Source organism: Trichoderma virens (assembly GCF_000170995.1).
Source record: "Trichoderma virens Gv29-8 chromosome Unknown TRIVIscaffold_86, whole genome shotgun sequence".
Taxonomy (NCBI): domain Eukaryota; kingdom Fungi; phylum Ascomycota; class Sordariomycetes; order Hypocreales; family Hypocreaceae; genus Trichoderma; species Trichoderma virens.
The window spans coordinates 1,159,412-1,180,572 of record NW_014013663.1 but is presented as its reverse complement, the minus strand read 5'-3'; the positions used below and the strand labels follow the sequence as shown (position 1 = coordinate 1,180,572).

General features: G+C 45.2%; 6 protein-coding genes across 6 annotated transcripts; 4 read left to right on the top strand and 2 right to left on the bottom strand.

The window, feature by feature from the left end:
• Positions 1-579: 579 nt before the first annotated feature.
• Positions 580-8,873, top strand: TRIVIDRAFT_51044 (uncharacterized protein; the record flags this gene model as incomplete). The annotated part of the gene is made up of 9 exons (XM_014097344.1): positions 580-750; positions 809-953; positions 1,012-2,556; positions 2,664-3,808; positions 3,871-3,896; positions 3,957-4,546; positions 4,604-5,780; positions 5,823-7,974; positions 8,034-8,873. The coding sequence occupies 9 exons, from the start codon at positions 580-582 to the stop codon at positions 8,871-8,873; spliced, it is 7,791 nt and encodes a 2,596-aa protein (XP_013952819.1).
• A 1,013-nt stretch (positions 8,874-9,886) lies between these two features.
• On the bottom strand, positions 9,887-10,843 carry TRIVIDRAFT_50885 (uncharacterized protein; the record flags this gene model as incomplete). Its single annotated transcript, XM_014097343.1, has 1 exon — positions 9,887-10,843. The coding sequence occupies one exon, from the start codon at positions 10,841-10,843 to the stop codon at positions 9,887-9,889; it is 957 nt and encodes a 318-aa protein (XP_013952818.1).
• Positions 10,844-12,139: 1,296 nt separating this feature from the next.
• TRIVIDRAFT_50894 (uncharacterized protein) lies at positions 12,140-13,516 on the top strand (the record flags this gene model as incomplete). The annotated part of the gene is made up of 1 exon (XM_014097342.1): positions 12,140-13,516. The coding sequence occupies one exon, from the start codon at positions 12,140-12,142 to the stop codon at positions 13,514-13,516; it is 1,377 nt and encodes a 458-aa protein (XP_013952817.1).
• A 1,529-nt stretch (positions 13,517-15,045) lies between these two features.
• TRIVIDRAFT_204745 (uncharacterized protein) lies at positions 15,046-15,969 on the top strand (the record flags this gene model as incomplete). Its single annotated transcript, XM_014097341.1, has 1 exon — positions 15,046-15,969. One exon carries the CDS (start codon positions 15,046-15,048, stop codon positions 15,967-15,969), a length of 924 nt encoding a protein of 307 aa, XP_013952816.1.
• Positions 15,970-17,243: 1,274 nt separating this feature from the next.
• On the bottom strand, positions 17,244-18,079 carry TRIVIDRAFT_216718 (uncharacterized protein; the record flags this gene model as incomplete). Its single annotated transcript, XM_014097340.1, has 1 exon — positions 17,244-18,079. One exon carries the CDS (start codon positions 17,796-17,798, stop codon positions 17,553-17,555), a length of 246 nt encoding a protein of 81 aa, XP_013952815.1.
• Positions 18,080-20,461: 2,382 nt separating this feature from the next.
• Positions 20,462-21,076, top strand: TRIVIDRAFT_158572 (uncharacterized protein; the record flags this gene model as incomplete). The annotated part of the gene is made up of 1 exon (XM_014097339.1): positions 20,462-21,076. The coding sequence occupies one exon, from the start codon at positions 20,462-20,464 to the stop codon at positions 21,074-21,076; it is 615 nt and encodes a 204-aa protein (XP_013952814.1).
• Positions 21,077-21,161: the final 85 nt, after the last annotated feature.

The window sequence follows — 21,161 nt, the reverse complement described above, 5'->3', positions numbered from 1 at the left end:
ATTACCTCAGCGTTCTAAACATACCGGGAACGGGCCGAAATGCCCAAGGTTACCCCATACCCCATACTCCATACTTCGCGTGCGCTGTCGCACGATGACAGAATTGAGAGAGGATCAAGGCCCAGCGTTATACGAACGACCTAATGCAGGGCACGGGTGCTCGGGCGTAGTTGCAGGAAAATAGATAGTCGTCAGGAATGGTTCCTACACTAAGTTGCTAAAATATGCGCCTACAACTGGATCATTACTAGTGTACTTCTATGAGTGTACTAGTCCTAAGCCATGTACTTTTGTCTTCGAATGGTTACCTGTGTATGGCTACCGGTACACTGTCACCTCCTTCGCGTATGTAGGTGACTTAAACCATGACGTCCTTATTATAATAAAATATCAAATTATTATTATTATCTTGACTTACTAATCACATATATATTGGACAAAAATATCATTTTACTTATATAGTCCCTTTGAAAAGTCTCAAATTTGATAGCAAAAAGTTGCTACTCACTCACTCCATTCTCCTTCAGTATCCATCCTCCTTCAGTAGAACTTCACCACGAAATCTTTCCTCCTGTTACAATGGAGCCCCTTGCTATCATTGGTATGGCCTGTCGGTTCCCCCAGGAGGGAGACAACAATGAAAACTTTTGGAAGATGCTCATGAGCGGTAAATCCGCGATGACGCCGTTTCCCCAGAACCGGTTCAACATGGACGGACATTACCACCCTGATGTTGAGCACGGTGGTACCGTAAGCGAATAAAGTGACTTCTCAATATATATTATACATTTGCTTACAAAAGTCATAGTTTCATGTCAAAGGAGGACATTTTATGGCTGGTGATCCAGTTGAATTTGACAATCAGTTCTTCTCAATACCGAAATCTGAGGTTATGTCGCTTGATCCGCAGCAGCGACTACTGATGGAGAATGTATATCAAGCTCTGGAGAATGGTTAGTTGCTGTGACCGTATTCGTTTGTTTATACATCATTATTAATGTAGCATACTAGCTGGCATTCCATTGGATCGAGCAATAGGGTCGAACACTTCAGTGTTCAGCAGCGGGTTTAACCATGATTACCTTCAATTATTGAATAGCGACCCAGAACTGAAGCTAAAATACAAGCCTATGGGAACCAGCAATTCCATTCTTTCTGGGCGCATAAGCTGGTTCTTTGACTTCAAAGGCCCAAGTTTGACAGTTGACACTGCATGCTCCAGTAGTATGGTTGCCTTTCATTTAGGCGCCCAGAGCTTAAGAGATAACGAGTCTGAAATGTCCGTTATTTGCGGCGTCAATGTTTTCACATATCCTACAGATTGGTTTGGTATGGACCACCATGGATTCTTAGCAGGAGATGGAAAGTCTTACAGCTTTGACCACCGCGCCGGCGGATACTCTCGAGGAGAGGGCGTCGCGACAGTTCTCATCAAGCGACTGTCTACTGCCCTTCGAGACGGCAATACCATCCGCGCGGTGGTGCGTGCGACTGGCCTCAATCAAGATGGAAGGACACCTGGTATCACATTGCCTAGCGCAACCGCACAAGAGCAAATGATACGCGAGGTGTACAAGCGAGGGGGTTTGGACCTAGCGGAAACGGCTTATATCGAGGCTCATGCCACCGGTACTGCTGCTGGAGATCCAATTGAAGCGCGAGCAATCGCCAATTCCTTCAACACTGCTGACCGAGAATCGCCACTGATAGTGGGCGCTGTCAAATCTGCCATTGGACATACAGAAGGAGCCTCAGGACTTGCTGGTATCATTAAGTCTGTGATGGTATTAGAATCTGCAATGATTCCACCTAATACAAACTTCGGAAGAGTGAATCCAAAGATTCCCATTGACAAATGGCGACTTCATCTGCCACTGCAACCTACTCCATGGCCTTCACCAGGCATCAGACAGGTTTCCATCAATTCCTTTGGCTTTTCTGGGACCAATGGTCATGTTGTATTGCAAGATGCACGACATTATCTTCAACAGAATAATTTGGTTGGACTTCATAAGACGTTGCCATATCTCGATCAGGTGAATGGTCACGCAACGAATGGCAACGGCCATATCAATGGCCAAAGCATTAATGGCATAGATGCAGCCAACACCCACAACCATCAGAATGGCGATTCTACAGCAAGCTCCACTCCCCTGATTTTTGCGCTTTCATCCTTTGATGAACAGGGAGTGCAGAGGAACGCCGATTCTCTGGCTAGCTACCTGAATGATCAACTCTCACAGTCTTTAAGCAATGCGCAGAAATATCTGCAAGATCTCGCATATACATTGGCGGCAAAACGGACTGCTTTCCAATGGCGATCGTATTGCCTTGCCAGCAATCCAAATGATTTAGTCAATGCGTTAACCACAAACTCCTCTATTTCGAAGCCACTCAGGACAAGAGCAGCTCCAAGTATTGCTTTCGTCTTTACTGGTCAAGGGGCGCAGTGGTATGCTATGGGGAGGGAATTGTTAATTTTCCCTACCTTTAAAGCAAGTTTAGAAAGCGCTTCGCACTATATGAAAGAGTTGGGCAGTCCGTGGTCTCTATATGGTGAGTGACCTACATTTTTCTTGGCTGAGATGCATGTATCAACCGAAGGATTCGTATAATCCGAAAGATATTAAAAGAGAAATATGTCAGCTGACGCTATGAAACAGAGGAACTCTTAAAGGATCAATCAGAATCTCAAATCGATAAGCCACAATTGGCTCACCCATCTTGCACTGCTATTCAAGTGGCTCTTGTGGACTTGCTTGCATCCTGGAACTTGCGTCCTGCACGCGTGGTGGGCCATTCATCAGGCGAAATTGCAGCTGCCTATTGTGCAGGGAAGATTAACCAACAAACGGCATGGAAGGTGGCCTATTATCGAGGTTACGTCTCAAGTCAAGTGTCAAGCAATGGCTCGATGCTTGCAGTTGGCTTGACGACCTCAGATTTGAATGAGTACCTTCAAAAAGTAGATGCCAAGTTGGCGGGCGAATTGACAGTGGCATGTTACAATAGCCCCAAGAACCACACTGTATCCGGAGACACCGCGAAGATCGACAAAGTGAAGCAAATTCTCGATGAAAGGGATATTTTCGCAAGGAAACTTAAAGTTAAAACAGCATATCATTCGGCACATATGAAGACAGTAGCAGAAGAGTACTTGCATCTCTTGGGCGATATGGAACCATCAGATGCCCAGTTCTCAACTGACATGTACTCCAGCGTCACAGGAGCACGGGTCGATGGCGATATAACGGCACAGTATTGGGTTGACAACCTGATTTCGCCTGTGCGATTCACTGATGCTTTGCTTAAAATGTCATTGGAAAGCTCCAAAAGTTCTATGAGAGTGAATACAAGCAACAGCGCGATTCAGGAAATCATCGAGATTGGACCTCATTCAGCTCTTCGAAGCGCCATCAAGGAGACAATTGCCAGTCATTTCAATGATAACCAGGTTATTGGATACCACGCCGTCCTAGATCGCAACACCCCGGGCGTGGATACTCTACTAAAGACCGTTGGAAACCTGTTTGCACGGGGCAGTGTTATCGACCTCGCTCTCGTGAATCAAGCCTCCTTGTCTGGCTCGAGTGAAAAATTGCCCACTATGCTTACTAACCTTCCTCCCTATGTTTTCAACCATAGTCAAACGACTTGGTATGAAAGTAGGCTGAGTCGCAATTACCGATATCGCAAATATCCTCGTCATGACCTGTTCGGAGCCCCAGTACCTGACTGGAATCCTGAGGAGCCAGTTTGGCGTAACTTTGTACGGATCTCTGAGCAGCCTTGGCTAAGAGACCACGTGGTAGGTGCCCATCAATCGTTTAGCGTATGGCGCGGTGTATGAGAAATTCCAACACGTTATAGGTTACCGGTAGCATTGTATACCCAGGGTAGGATATGCCGCAATATGCCATGTGGATAATTGGGTAATGAAGCTAACTGATCTATAGTGTTGGGTATATCATCATGGCTATAGAGGCTTCCAGGCAGATGGCATCACCAGATTTGAAACTCCTCGGATTCCATCTCAAGGATATTTCGATTAAAAGTGCCCTCATTATTCCAGACAATAAAGACGGCATTGAAGTTAAGTTTTCTATGGTAGGAATGGACGAGTCTAGTCTTGAGAAATCAAAATCCTGGAGAAAATGGACAGTGACAAGCTACAATACTGTGGCAGATAACTGGGTGGAGCATTGCACTGGATATATTCAGACCCAGTATGAAGTCGCTCCAGGACCTATTGACGAAGGTCTCGAAGAAGCGTCGGAGGCACAAGAGTCCAAGAAGATGCTCAAGGACAGTGTCGAATGCTGTACCACACCAACAAGCATCAACTATGACAACTTGGATACTGTTGGGTTGCATTTCGGACCTTTGTTTCAAAATTTGTCAGATGTTGTGGTAAATAAAGGTAAAGGTGAAGTGGCTTCACTCATTACTGTCCCGGATGTTGCCAAAATCATGCCTAAAAATTTTCTTCATCCTCACATGATTCACCCATCCACATTGGATAGCATGATGCATCTTTTTATTGCTGGTATGGATAAATTATTCTCCCTTGGTGACGATTTGATAACATTAACATTGGGAACAGGTGTTCTTGATATCACGGATAAGACTACACTAGAGTCTCCTATGGTCCCCACTTTTATCAGAGAAGTGCGTATTTCTGCTAACACGGAAAGTACTCCTGGACATAAATTCCGAGGATTTGGGGTTTCCAAATTATCAGGTTTCCAAAAGTTCCACAGCGATATCACAATCTGGGACAATGAGACAAATGAAGAAAGAATTGCCGTCAGAGGATGGTCAGGTAAATCCCTTGGATCAGACGTATCTTCTGTGGAGGCGAAGAAACTGTGCCATGTTGTTGAATGGATGCCAGATCTCAATCTTGTTAAGCAACCTCGATTCAAGGCTCAGCTCGCTTCCTATGAGGAGAACAAGGATTATCGACAGAACATCAGACGATTACAATTAGCATCAGTCCTCTTTATAACTCTTGCCCTAGAGGATTTAAAAGACCATCCTGAAAGCAATTACGAAGGCCACTTCAAAAACTATTATGAGTGGTGTATCAAGATTCGGGAAGATCTACATCAAAATTTGCTCCCTCACCTGGACTTTGAAGAATGGAAACGATATATGGCGGATGAATCACTAAGAGAAGATCTCTTCCGCCAAATTACGGAGCACAATGCAGATGGAAGACTGTTGGTTCGGATGGGAAAGAATCTGGCCCCAGTTTTGAGAAAAGTGGTCGACCCTCTGCAATTGATGTTTGGGCAAGACAACATCCTTGATGAACTGTACAGGAATATGGTCGAGTCTGGAAACCTACCTGTTCTTTTGAAGGCTTACCTGGAAATTGTCCATCATAACCGCGTCAACCTTAACATTATGGAGATTGGCGCTGGAACTGGTTCATTATCCGCCCCAGTATTGGAAGCTTTAGGCCCATCTGCCGCTGATGAAGAGAGACTCTTGAATGACTCGTCTATTGCCAAATACACGTATACGGATGTATCATCGGCATTTTTTGAAAAGGCCAAAGACAAGTTTAAGCGATGGAGAAATATTCTCGAATTTCGAACCTTCAATATCGAAAACGAGGCTTCGCAACAAGGATTTGAACAAGGCACATACGATTTTATATTTGCTGGAAATGTCATCCACGCCACTGCTGACCTTGAGAAAGTCTTAACAAATCTTAGATCGCTCTTGAAGCCGGGTGGCAAGTTGGTGATGCACGAGGGTATTCGTCAAGGCATGTATATGACCTCTCTTGGTTGACGCGATGGACTAACACCCAGACTAGATCTTTTATGGCTTCCATTGTCATTTGGTCAGCTAAAGGGATGGTGGTTAAGTGTAGAGCCAAACCGAAAGTGGTGTCCGTCGATATCTGAGCCTGAGTGGGATACCGTGCTTCGCCAAGCTGGCTTCACTGGGATCACAACCATTCTCCAAGATCGTGAAGTTGCCGATATCTGTGGACAGAGTATAATGGTTGCTGAAAATAACGAAGTCATCGGTCTCCAAGATGCTAACAGAAAAGTACATATCATCTCATCAGCAGCAACACAGAGTTTGGCAACTGCTCTTCAGTCCAGAATCACAAGCGATTTCGGTTACAAACATTGCTCAATTGTCAGCCTGTCAGATTTATCAAACACTGAGCTGATATACGACACATGCATTTCACTCATTGATTTGGAAAAGCCTCTTCTTTCTCAGCTCACTGAACAACAATACAATGACTTAAACCATGTTATTGCTACGAGTGATGGGATACTATGGATCTCGGGGGATTTCCAGAAAGATCCCTCGCAATATATGATCACGGGCCTTATACGGACAGTTAGATGGGAGCGTGATCTAGATGCCCCCAACTTGATCACGCTGGCGGCTGCAGAGCCTCGACCAGAAGATGACCAATTTATCGAATCAATATTGTCTGTTTTCAAGCACCAGTTTGTAGACAATATTGACTATGATAGCAAAAACGCCGAGTACTTCCTGAAAAATAACGAGCTGCTAACAAATCGTCTCATCGATGCTCAAAACACGAATGGCTTCATCCACTCCAACTTTGCGGAAGCGGACCCTGAGCATGGGCCTCTTGGGGAGGCTGGACGACCAATCATGCTAGATACCTACTCTCCAGGATCACTGAGTGCCCTCCACTTTGCAACAGATCCGGTTTGGGCCCGCCCAATGGCCGAATATGAGGTAGAAGTGGAAATTAGAGCTGTCGGTCTTAATTTCCGAGACGTCCTGATTGCCATGGGGGAACACGTTGCGGCATGTCTTGGAAATGAAGCTGCAGGCTATGTCTCCCGCATTGGCTCCAAAGTCACCAACGTCCAAGTCGGTGATAGGGTGGTCTACATGAATGGACTTGTTGATGGTGGATGTCTCAAGACCTTTGGAAGACAAAGTGAGGATGCTGTGGTAAAGCTTCCGGATTCTGTGAGTTTCGAGGACGCTGCTAGTCTCCCATGCGTTTATTCTACAGCAATCCACGGACTCTATGATATTGCTCACCTGTCCAAGGGAGAGACAGTCCTCATTCATGCCGCTGCTGGTGGCGTTGGTCAGGCTGCGATTCAACTTGCAAATTTAGTTGGAGCAGAAGTTTTTGCCACAGTGTCCACTCCCGAAAAGAGAGATCTTCTTATCACTGAATACGGGGTAAAGAAGGATCATATCTTCTCCAGTCGAGATTTGTCATTTGTAAAAGGAATAATGCGCATGACGAACAATCATGGCATAGACGTTGTCCTGAATTCGCTGTCAGGCGATGCTCTACGTGCTTCATGGGATGTCCTAGCTCCATTTGGACGATTCATTGAAATCGGCAAAAAAGACGCTCAGTCAAATGGAAGGGTCGACCTTAGCCCTCTCTTGCGCCAAACAGTCATGGCTAGCGTTGATTTGACAACAATTATGAACTATAAGCCAAAGAAACTTGGCCAGCTAATCACAGAAACTGTTCGGCTGTTCGCTGAAGGCAAAGTGCGATTGGCTAAGCCTACTAGAGTTATGGATTATACACAGATTGAAGAAGCTTTCCGATCTCTGCAATCAGGGAAGAGTATGGGCAAAACAGTGTTCAAGCCGAACGCAAATGACCTCGTTCCGATTCTACCTGAGAAGACATCTCCACTGCAGTTTGATCACGACGCTTCTTACGTTTTAGCTGGCGGTCTTGGAGGTCTAGGGAGAAGTATAGCACGTTGGATGGTGTCCCGAGGAGCAAAGCATCTGATTTTCATCTCTCGATCGGGAGCAGCAAGCGAATCTGCACAAGAACTCGTGCAAGAGCTGGAAGCGGCTGGTTGTAACATTCACGTCTTCGCATGTGATGTTAGTGATGAAACGTCGCTATCTGGCATTATCGACCAATGCAAGGTTAAACTCCCTGAAATCAAGGGTTGTGTTCAAGGTTCTATGGTTCTCAAGGTGAGAAAAAAGTGCGCCTGTTTTCATCTCAAGAATTAAGTATTAACATGATGTCACAGGATTCAATGTTTGAGAACATGACATATGAAAACTTCCAAGCGGCGCTACGACCTAAATTCCAAGGTTCTTGGAATCTGCACAAACTGCTGCCCACGAGCATGGATTTCTTCCTTCTTCTGTCGTCTGCAACGGGAATCCTAGGCAACCGAAGTCAAGCTAATTATGCTGCGGGCAACACTTACCAAGACGCACTGGCGATACACAGGCATTCAATTGGGCTCCCTGCTACTAGTATTGACTTGGGGAGCATTCTCTCAGTCGGCTACGTGGCTGAGAATAAGTCTCGCCTCAAAACAATTCCCACCATCTCTTCTGTTCTTGAATCCATTCGTGAAGATGAAATTCACCTGATCCTTGAATATCATCTCGATAAACGGCATCCCGGATCAAGCCAGACAGTTTCTGGGCTGACAAATGCCGCACTATATAAGCAGCGTCGCATGCCGGTGCCAAGCTATCTCAATCTGCCTCTATTCCGACATCTCCAGAGCGAAACAAGCGCAGCAAGCGACGCTGTTGAGGATGATCCTATCCTCTTGGTCCCCATTCAATTAGCCGCGGCGACAGCAATTGACGAAGCTGTCGTCATTGCCTCGAATGGAATTCGACTGAAGCTCTCGAAACTTTTATCAATGGCCGCTGATGATATTGACCCAGGGAAATCAATTAGCTCCAACGGAGTTGATTCTTTAGTTGCTACCGAATTCAGAACATGGCTTGCAAAGACATTAAAAGCTGATTTGCCTATGCTTGATATTATGGGAACCAGCAGTATTCTCACCTTTAGTGAGAAGGTAGTAAGCCTTAGCAAGTTGGTTCAAATTGCACCGAGTAGCTAGGCTTGATTAGTTTGTTTAATAAAGTTGAGACAAATACCTTTCTTTTAAAAAAAAAAAAAAAAAAAAAAAAAAAAAAGTTTGAGAATATCAGTGCAGTAAACCAGGCTATATAAAAGCGTATAGAACGGAAAGCGAAAGGGCATAGGTAGTATATGGCAACGTATCAATATCCTAATTATTAGTTAGTACACGCTAATCAAGCGATAAGGATGCTCAGCTCAGTCCTGGCAGACACGCTTTTCCTTAATCTGGCCGTTGTATTAAGAGGTAGTAGTCCCCCCACAATTTCTTCATTACTATGCAGGCAAAGCCTTAGCTGAATTATCTACTACGAAATTTTTACTGAGAGTATTGATTACAGCTATAGATCCACTATTCAATCTAGCAAGACTGTCAGAATCGTTGCCTACGGAATCGGTGATTATGTAACCGTTTGTGTTAGAGATCTAGGGCAAGAGAGCCGTGGCTATTGTATTCGAGCTCTATTGAAACTCCGTTTTGTTTATACCGAAGTATGTGAGAGAGAGAGAGAGCAGCAACGGGGGCTATTGCAAGACCCAGCAATTTTCTACAAGAGGAGCATACAGGCTTCTTCTTACGAGCTAGAATCTCAATTGGTTAAACTATCATTTTGGTACACTGGTCCAAATTATAATCAAGATAAGAGGTTCAAAAAAGCTGTATGAGCTATTATCATGTAGATTCCACTGGGTGCTATCACTAACAAATTACCGGTTGCCTGTATAATACCGGCAACATGCATTCGTATATGCGGATAGCGAACACACACACACACACACACACATATATATATATATATATGAAGACGATCATTGATCCAGTAATCGCTGTGAACTATGTGGACTCCAATGTAGCATATGTTGAGAGATTAAATCACCCTTTATGAACTGATGTGTTACATCATTCTTGTTTACTACTTGAACATTTTAAAATAACGGAGAAATAGCATAGGCTAAGATATCTTAAGAGCAGTGTCAAATTTTAGAGATATTTTATTTTTCTTCCGGCCAAACATTGTATCCAAAAGTGTCTTTCATGTTCACAAACCTGGTATGCCTCCCTTTGGCAACTTGCTCAATCGCTGCAAAATCTGCGTCGCTTAGCTCTGGGATTATAAAATTGCTCTCGATACGGCTTGGAGTCGAACTTTTTGGAAGCACGGCATAACCTCGCTTTAGGCCCCAAGCCAGTAGTACCTGGGCAAGGCTATAGCCACTTCTTTCGGCAACGGCGTTGAGTGTTGGGTTGTCGCGTACCCGCTCACCAGTACTTGGAACCTGGTTCTGAGACCCCAGCGGCGAGTAGGCTTCAGGCAAGATGTTGTTCTGCAAGCAGAATGCCACGAGATCTTCATTGGGCAGGAATGGGTGAATCTCAATTTGATTCACTGCCGGTTTGGTAGTGGCGAATTGAAGAAGCTTCTTCAATCCTGGTATAGTCCAGTTGGAAACCCCAATTGCCTTCACGATACCACTCTCAGCAAGCTCCTCCATTGCTCGCCAAGTCGGCTCAGGGTCTTCTGTCAGGGTTTCGTTGATGACGTATTTCCCATCTGACCCTAGTTTTACACTCATGTCGCTGTTTTTCTCCGCTGCAATTGGCCAATGAACAAGGAATAAATCAATGTAGTCAAGCTTGAGGTTCTCGCACGAATTCTTGGCGCTCCACTTTACATCATCCGGCTCGTGTAAGTGGTTCCAAACCTTGGTGCAAATGAATAGATCCTTACGGGTCACGTCGGATCGGCGGGCGAGGAAATCTTGAATGGCATTGCCGACCTCATCCTCGTTGTGATAAAACCACGCACAGTCAAGATGTCGATATCCAACATCCAAAGCCTTCGTAACAGCTGCGTATGTCTCGCCCTTGGCACCTTCATTGGCAAACGTGCCGAAGCCGACAGCTGGCATCTTGGCTCCCGTATTCAGAGTGAAGGTTCTAGAGGACATATTCTCGGTAGTTTTGTGACTTGTACCTGAAGCCATTGTAAAGATTTTTGAACTTTCAGGTCAGGATATATAACGATGGGTCCACGGAAAAGAGTATTGGAACAGAGATAATTTTGCGCTTCGGCCCTGATACTTGGGTATCAAAGAGCGATAAAATTGCCAGGGATTGATCACGCAAAGAATTTTTAATGCCTCTCTTTCAAAACTACTTTGTGCCTTCACTGTTTCTTATAAAGTAATAGCTGTGAGAAGTAAAAAATACACTGTTCAAACATGTAACGGCTGAACCATTATGACTGGTCAACTTACGCCTCAAGGCAACTCTACTGAGCGGCAGATTGACCCGTAATGGTGGAATTGTTACTGCAGCTAGAAGGATTTTCATCCACATTGCGTCCTGAAAAATGACGCACGGGGCGGGTAAAACCTGGCTTTTCTCCGAAGTTTAATAAAGATCTGCGATATCTTGACCGATGTTTCGCCCCTAGGCGGCATATTGATGGCCATGGACAATAGACTTCAGCGTGGCTGGCATGACATTCTGTCAAGACTGTTTGGCGAATCTCATCCTCTGAAACCGCCACAACAGACCCGCTGTCTCCACCACTCTCGAGTTTTCAAGCGCCTCTTGCTTAGGTTATCTTCTCAGGCGGCGCCGGCCAATCCGACTGGCCCATCCAACGGCTCCATTTTTTCGAAATCTCTTACACCAAAAACAGATGCCGTGTGGGAATCGTGTCCACCGTCAACATAGACGGTGGTTAGAAACGCATAGCTAATGCCGATGCCGTGCCGAAGATGACGATGTTCTAATAGGACAACAAGCCGTATTGTGTTACCATTGGATTGACTTGGTGGGTTCGGTACCTGAGAGTGGCTCCCACAAAACGCAGCCACCATGATGATTAAGGCAACGGAGTGGATATGAGGCAGTCGGTGTTTTCGTATGAGGGCGATGACATCAGGGCTGAATCATGAACGAAACCTTCTTTTGCCTATGTCATCGTATCTACGGTTCGAACAAATGGCTCTGCTGTCTCCACTCCCTCAAGGGATGTTATCTCCTTATCTGTGGTATGCCGCCTCCATGGCGAGTATTAAAACATGAAGCCCTGTGCCGTCAATAAACTGTGACAGCCAGATTTTGATCAACTCTCTTATCATACATATCTCACCGCAATCATGGCAACTTTCGATGATGTTGATTTTGGTGTGGAAACACCAACACAGCCTGTCAAGAGCCAAGCAAATGATGCTGCGGCCAATGCCATTCATGACGGGGCCCTTGCTATCCCAATGTCACCTACCTCAACATCTCATGATGCTATCGAGATACCTGCTACGAGGTCTCCTCATGCTGATGCCTCCAAGTACATGCACAACCTTTCTCTCTCTCCCTCGATGAGAGACCGGAGATCGTCTCGGAATTCTTTTGGCACTTCACTGCCCATCCCGCGTTCCAAGAGACAGTCTCGACTCAGTTCTGTCCACCACATTGACCGAGATGCCGTCCTGGGACCGGGTGCGGCTCCTGTCCAACCAACCCGAGACATACTAGCTGCCCAAGTCCAAGACATATCCGCAGACAAGGCAAAGAAAGCCAAGAATATGGCATTCGTCTTCGATATTGATGGCGTATTGGTGCACGGCGATCGGTTGATCCCAGAGGGAAAGAGAGCTCTGGAGATTTTGAACGGGGATAACGAGCTTGGAATAAAAATCCCACACATATTCCTAACAAATGGATCGGGCAAACCAGAGCTCGCCCGCACGCAGCAGCTATCCAACATCCTGCGGAATCCTGTCAACACGGAACAGTTCATCCAATCCCACACTCCAATGCGCGCTCTTGCCGAATACTATCATACAGTACTCGTCGTCGGTGGAGAGGGATACCGATGCCGAGAGGTAGCAGAGCAATATGGGTTTCGTGATATCGTGGTGCCCAATGACATCGTAGCTTGGGATACCACTATCGCACCCTATCGAGTATTTACGGAAGAAGAGCGCGCCAGCTCACGACCTCGTGATTTCTCAAAGACCAATATCGAGGCAATTCTTGTCTTTTCCGACTCCCGCGACTACGCTACAGATATGCAGATTATCATTGATCTTCTAAGATCCGAGGATGGTCGATTGGGCACCATAGCCGCTGATCCTCTTTCTCAGCGGATTCCCATTTATTTCTCTCAGGGGGATATGCTGTGTCCTACTGAGCATCCCATCCCCCGTATGAGCCAGGGTACTTTCCGTATCGGTCTCGAGGCTATGTATAAATCGCTCACTGGGGTTGATCTGGATCGCGTAGTGTATGGAAAACCCGAGATGGCGACCTACAAGTACGCTGATGAGGTTATTGCATCGTGGATGGAACAACTCCATGGCGAGGAGCGCATTCCCGAAAATATCTACATGGTCGGTGACAATCCGGCCTCGGATATTATCGGAGGCAACATGTATGGTTGGAATACCTGTTTGGTACGCACTGGTGTATTCCAGGGCGGTGAGAATGATGAAGCCAACCCGGCCAACTTTGGCGTCTTCCCAAATGTTTTGGAGGCTGTCAAAGCAGCATGCCGGAAGCAACTTGGCGATTCTTTTGGCTTTGAGTGGGATGATCGCGTCAATCCCGTATTGCATGGTGAGAAGCATGTTGCTTCGGCGATAGAGTAAGAGGAACAGCATGGGCATAAGAACAAAAATGGTGTATGGTTGAGAACACATTGATGATGGATACGAATTTAGCACTTTGATAGATAAAATGGAATAGACATCATAGCGAGCTTGAGAAGCCGCAGCATATCATTTAGAGAATATTTGAATCATGGCGAATGTCGAAACAGGAAACCAGTCACGAAACGAGTTTCTCATTTCATTTCGGAATTCTTCCTTCCTTCCTTCCCCCTCCCCAATAACGACATCGCCAGCAAATTGCGCTGCCTCATATGTAAGGTTTATTATGTACTATCGCCACCTAAAACTTAGATTCAAGAAATAATCTAACTATGGCGTCGCTAGTTTTTGATTGGCTAGAGTACTCATGAGAAATTAACTCGTATTTCGCCGCCCAGAAGCACTGTATTGTGCCTTTGTCTCATAGAATGCTCTAGTATGAAGATAATCATATGTTTATCAACCTCAATTCAGACATCGCCAATATTGCCCGTAGCCTAAAAGCTCAAAGCTCACTCTACATCGTCCTCGACATGCTCACTTCCACTTCGTTTTCCAAATCTCTTTTCAAGTCTCTTGCAAGCCATTTCGCGTAGCAATTATCTCTATACAATTATATCTCGAAAGACTTACTAAATCCCTGGTATATCTCATGGGGTGGATTAGAATCACAGAATCACTCTTCTTCAAGGCATTCTGAGCTTTCGAATAGATCGCTTATGATGCATAGCGGCCTTCAGTTCCCCAATGCCGGCAGTGAATATACCTTCAAGCCCGAGTGACCTTCAGGGATGATAACTATGACAATGTATCATGGCGCAGCTTATTTCAGATCAAAAGAGTCCTCTACTCTTCAACCATGCGTGACGAGCAAGGCTAGAGTTTGGATTTTTGTCTATTTAAGAAAAATAACATTGAGCAATTAGTTGATCACTACGATATTACAGTGCCTAAAGTATCCTCCGATTGCCGATCGCTGTGCGTTCTATATTGCTCAAGAGGCCGATCAAACATTTACCACTATTAGAGAAGTTTATTACCGATGAGCTAATTGAGAGTCACTAGTTCAGGGATAATTGCTATCAATTGGGCAGAACTTACGGGAAAGAAATTTCGTGGTGGTATCCGTTCATTCAGATGCTACGTATAAGAACAGATGAGTAAACATGAATTTGACGTTGAGTAATCGGAAATTGTGCTTGGTACCCTGGGCCAATTGCCACCAGTGAATAATGTTGAAAAAATGGATATTCTTTGTGACACACTTCATATACTCCTGTGTGCTAAATGGTGATGACAAATGGATCAAAGGTTTTGCTTGATAAATATGACCCTAGACGTGATGATTAGAAATGATACATCAAGAGAGTTTAAAGTCTTGGTACAGAAGAAGTATAAATATATCCCATTACTAGTATATGCCCGCTCTCTCTTGACAGTTTCTTTAACAGCTTACCTTATCTAGGTATTAATAAATACATACATCGAACCAACCCACCGTGCCGGAGGAACCAATTGTTTTAATTAATATGTTGGGTTTGGAGGCTCCCATTCTGGTAACCGGAGCAGCGGGCAGAGTTGGGGGTGTTGGAGGGCGTGTGGTGGAATTACTGAGAGCTGCTAATCTGCCAGTTCGAGCACATGTACGGCAGGATGACGACAGAGCAGATCAATTGCGTTCTCTGGGTGCAGAGGTCGTCGTAGCCAATCTATTGAAATCAGAAGAGGTGCTTCCGATTCTCCAAGGCTGTCGGAAAATCTTTTTCTGTACCAGCGTCTCTGCCGATTATCTAGAGGCAACGGTGGTGATGGCTGCGGCGGCAAGAGCTACAAGTGAGATCGAACTCCTTGTCAATATGTCTCAAATGACAGTTGCAGAGATGGATCTTACCCATACAACGGACTCGCATCAGCACAAGTTGCAATGGTTGAGCGAGCAAGCACTGAACTGGTCTGGTGTGCCAGTGACGCATCTTCGACCAACTGTGTTCCAGGAAAACGCGCTCTTCTGGCAAATACCTGCTTCCAGCATTAAGCAGTCTGGGATTATAAGAATGCCCTTTGGGCGAGGCCGTGTCTCTCCCATAGCTGCCAATGACGTTGCCGAGGTTGCCGTGAAAATTCTGCTTAATCCAAGCCATTATGTCGGCCAAAGCGTGGAGCTGACTGGGCCAAAGTCAGTCGACATGTTTGAGCTCGCCAAAGAGTATTCGACTGCAACTGAGAGCTTAGTTGAATACATACCAACTGAGTTCGACGTTTGGACTGAGGAGGTGTTGAAAGCTGAGGTATTACCAACACATGTGTATAACCATATTTTGACTATGGTTAAACTCGTCGCAGCCGGGCGTTATGATAGATATACGGATTCGGTTGAAACAATTCTTGGTCGTCCGGCAGCGTCTATCTCATCAACTATACACCGGGATCCTAGCCGGTTCCTGAAATTCTGACATATTCATGAGTCTAGAGATACATAGTTTCCAACATAAGAAATACGAAGGGCAGTTTCATATATAAACAATGAATTTCTCTTCGGTGTGGATTATCAACTACTCAAAAGGACCAACATGAACAAAAGCCCTGATTTTGGTAATTTAGCCTTTATTTAGCCGCTTTATCGGCTTCTTTGACGATTTTCTTGGTCGCTTTGCCTGGCTCCAGGCTCATGGTACCCTTTAGTTGGTTTATCTTGTGTCTGGCTTCGCCCGCCCAGCTTTGACATTACCTTCTTAGGAGCTTCTGGTAGTAGATTTACGATCTCATTGATTATGGACTTGGTGGTTTGTTCCGCCATGTTGCTATAAACGATTAATAATTATTACATCTTAGCTGATATTAGTGTATGAACTAAGAAACAACCTTCGGATGTCCATATCATTTCATTAAAAACGCCCTGCGTTTAATATCATCAGAATCGTTAGTCACGTTAAACAAAATACTATTGAGAAAATAACAGACACATTGTTGCCTAAGAGACTGCTTTTTTGGGCAGGTGAACCCCACTAACTCCGCTTGCGTGCCCTAGAGTATAAATGAAGGTTAAGCGCGCTATAGATACGATGGTCTCACGTGGTTAAGGCATGTAACTTTAGTTCGCGGTTGAATGCCTGGCTGAGCCTTGGGTCTCGAACTTCGGCATAACATTACTCGGTGGTAGGCGTTCAGCCTCTTCTAAGTGCTAATTGAGAAGGCAGTCCATATAACAACTCTACTCATGGGAATCATCAGCCTAATTAAGCACGCTATTAATTGCGTTGAAGGCAGACGGAAATAAGAGGTCGATCTCATTTATATAACATAGATCATGGCCAGCTAGATAGTCGTGATACAACTTGCTTTCCAAGAGGATTATATAGCAAGTCATCCGCGGTGCTCGACCGGCGGAGTGCAGGTATAGGCCAGAATTCATGTTAACCTACAGAGCATATGCGGAGCCCTGAAGTGAGGCCTTTTTCATATCTTGCAAGTCTCATGAACTGATCCTCTGCTCCTTATCGAGCATTGACTTCATGGTAGGCTTTATACTAGTCGATAATGCCGGTAGTCGGGCGAGGGAATATGAGGATGTCGACTGGTCGACCGGACGGATGGCACGGGGCTGCATACGTATTATTTTGCTAAAAGTTTCCACGTTCGATGAAAATGATATCGCTGTTAATAATACTTGCAACTGGTTATTCATTTGTGACAGGTGGGGGGAGAACAAACATATACGGATAGTAAGCGATGTCTAACATGAAGATTTATTAAGTGGCTAGTCAGTATTTAGCAAGAAATTTAGATGGTATGCTGCTGATAAAGAATGAGGTATTGAACAATCCAAACCATAATAGTCCCCGTTAAAGAATATTCTTTCCTGAGAAAATCATCTGTGAACTTCTCACATCATGTAGCTCGTGAGATTGCTCGCGAGAACCATAGATTGTGTAGTTTAGAACGTTGACGTCGATAATCCATCTATGTTTTTGTTTTAGACCGGGCAAGTCGGTCCCTCAACCGTTGAAAATTATATTTCTTTCGCCGTGTTGATCTTTTACATCCACCACCATCGTCGAGAGCTTTCTGTCTTGAGTTCCTTGAGCCTGTTGGAGAAGGCCATGCGCTGCTGTTCGCTCACGCTTTTTCCCACTGCTTCGAGGACCTTCATGTGCTCCTTTTTAAGGTCTTCAAACCCGTTGTCGAGTTCTTTGTGCCAAGGGTAGAGTACAAAGACCTGGAAGCCGAGTGCTGAAGTAGCGACCATAAAGTTGGTCAAAGAAATAGCGCGTGTTACCCTCATATTGGTATCGGCAATAGGAGATGTGGGAGTAAGAATAGATTTGAAGGAGTTGTATTTGTGAATGAATAGCGCAAAGAGAGTAATATGTGGTGGTTGCTCTTGGATTTTTCTTTCGGTATGCTCGTTCTTTTTTATTTCGACCGTTTAATAGAAGAGTCGTAAATAGCAAACAAAATCACAGCCTCTAATAGAGTATAAATAGGAGCCTTGGGTATTGTAGGTGAAGGGAAGGAGAAGGAGAACTAAGTGAATAATAAGCACCAAAACAGTTATTTTTTTAGCAATACAAAAAAAAATTTGAAGGAAGAGAGGGAGGGATGGAGGGAGGGAGAGAAGAAAAACGGAAATAGCTGGGAGAAAATCCCGTTGTCATTTTTTGGGTTGCATGTGACTGCGACAGCCTAATTAATATAGTAACATATTTCTTCTACGTGTTACAGCCCACTTCTCTTCTTCTCCGGCCTCTGCCCGATTCTCCACTTTATCCGATGCGCCCCAAAGCTAAATTTTATTCTTCTATGCAGGAACATCACGCACGAAGATGCTGTAATCTATAGCAACGATATTCAATACAGCGAAGGGTATCAGTAATCGCTGCGTGATGTCTTGCTACATCGAGCAAGCCCGGCATATCCGTGCGAAGTAATTTAGATATGTTGTGTATTGAAGCTGTTTCGATAAGGGGGCCTGCCCCCAACTCCCAAATTGGATCGTAGTCTCCGATTTGACACGTGTGGCGGAAGAGAAATCAGGCCACTTTCATCGGCATGCCCTTGACGACAACCCACTTACGCTCCATAGCCTCGGGTATTGGGATCCATTTCAGCCGACACCGCAGATAATTTTTCACCTTCTAGAAGGTATGGGAAGAGGAGGGGGGTGCGTGTGGGTGTGGGTGTGACGGGGCAAGGATTTGAAAGCAGGGGATAGTGTGATGAATTACTCCGATTGCAATGCCTAGTAGATACAAGGTCGAAGCGAATAAGAAGTAATAGCATGCAAAGCTGCCCAATCGTGGAGTAGGCCTGACATAGTTGGGTTCTCAACCCCAAAACGAAAATGTACTTACAACCAAACTCTGTCATTCTACATGTATTTAGCTCAGTCGCACACAATTTATGAAATTTATTACAGTAATGTGCCAAGAGCAAAAGCAAGGACCACCGCAGATTGCTCAAAACCTATTAACCGTCTAGCCTCAGCGAAAAAGATGCTTCAAGACAAGACATAAGTGCAGTCAGCTCCAACTTTTTGTCGAAATACATCCACCTCCTCCAAGAAAATACATTCGTCCGTCACGAAAGCGTATCAAGTCCGCATTTAGAATTTTAATAAATATTATTCGCAGTATTTATTAGATTTATTGCGTCATTACTCTTTATCGAAGCCCCTATCAACCCTGCTGATGGTCGATGCCGAGCCTTTTCCTCAGCTGCCCTGTGGAAAAATTATGTCTCATAGAGGCTTATTGACAAAGCTGCAAATACATCATGTATCTGTTCCCTGTTGGAGGATTTAGACAATCACCGGCGGTGGCCCTCCGACTTTATCAGACTTTAGGAATACATATCCCTTGATTGATGTATCGATATGAAGACACGATCTGTTCTGGTCCCGGTGCTAAGCACGGCTGGGTGGCACTTCCAGCCCACTTTCGGGTCCGGCCCGCCGCTCTCCCTGGCGGGGGATATTGAATCGGCATATTGATGCGCCGAACAATATGGTAGCGCGTAAGACTAGATTACGGCTTCAAGTCATGTCTAGGGTCAAGACGATTTCATTCAGAATTAGCACACCTTAGAAAGAGCATCATTGAGACAAATTAAGCATTTAACAATGTACAAACCCAAGGTTCTGTTGCTTGGTAAAATTGACCAGTAAGTCGCAGCCTATATGATATCCCCTGCATTGTGTCTGACGCTTCAAAAACGATGGCACACTAACATTTGAGCCGCTATAGCGCCATAGCATCATGGAATAGCCTTGGTGAGGTTGCAGAGATCGTCACTGCTCAGGCAAAGAATCGAACTGAATTCATTGAGGAGTGTAGATCTGGTAGATTCGATGGCGTTGTTGTAATTTGCGACCGGGCGCCATTCAGCCTTATCACCACAGGTAAATATGATGAAGAGCTCATCCAAGCGTTGCCCAAGAGCTTAGAGTTTATATGTCATAATGGTGAGTTATATACCCAAATTAAAAATCACAAAAAGCTGCACCATGTTCGAACGACCCGCTTAATAAATTTGCATCTAACCTCGTCTCGCATCTATGGCGGGTGACAGGTGCCGGTTATGATAATATCGATGTTTCCGCACGCACTGCATGTTCGATTCTAGTTTCAAATTGCCCTAACGTGGTTGATGATGCCACGGCTGACACAGCCATGTTCCTCATCCTTGCCGCGCTCCGGGGCTTCAACAATGGTATTATGGCGATACGGAATGGTACGTGGAAGGGAGCCGTACCTCCACCTCCGCTCGGCCATGATCCGCAGGGCAAAGTCCTTGGTATTCTTGGAATGGGCGGTATTGGCCGCAATCTAAAGAAAAAGGCCGAGGTTTTCGGTATGAACATTATATACCACAATAGGAAGCGGTTGGACGCAGAACAGGCCGACGGCGCCGAGTACGTGAGCTTTGAGGATTTGCTGACAAGGAGCGATGTTCTACGGCAGCCCTGTTCCGAAACACAATGTTACCGAGAGGGATATTACAACGCCAGAGATGTCCTACGGCTGCCAGAAAGTCATCTGCGAAACCTTCATTAACGATTACACTCGCCGTGGAATGATCAATGGATTCTCACTCCGCTTCCCGACCATTTCAATTCGACCTGGCACGCCCAGCAAGGCCATCTCTGCTTTCTTGTCAGGCATTATCCGAGAACCCATGAACGGACAGGAGTGTATTGTCCCATTAAAGGATCGTGCGTGGCGGCACTGGATGTCTTCTCCAAAGACCTTAGTGCACAACATTCTTGTCGCACTTACCATCCCTCAAGATGCTCTTCCGCCACATAGAAGGGTTCTCAATATGCCAGGATTTGCAGTTACGATCCAAGATATGTTATACGCTCTGGAGGAAGTTGGAGGAAAGGATAAATTAATTTTTGTGCGAGAGGAGGAAGTTCCGTCCTTGAAATCTACCTTGTACTCTTGGGCCGACGATTTCGACAACTCTCTCGCGCTGTCACTGGCGATGAAACAAGACACATCTTTTGTCAATTCTGTGAGGGATTATGTGAGAACCCTGGCAGAGGACAAGCAGTATCAGTGAGTAGTAAAAAATAGCGTACCTTACGGGCTGTTTGTATGTATGTAGTCTATGGGCACCAAGGAAGATACTGTGAATATATGATGTA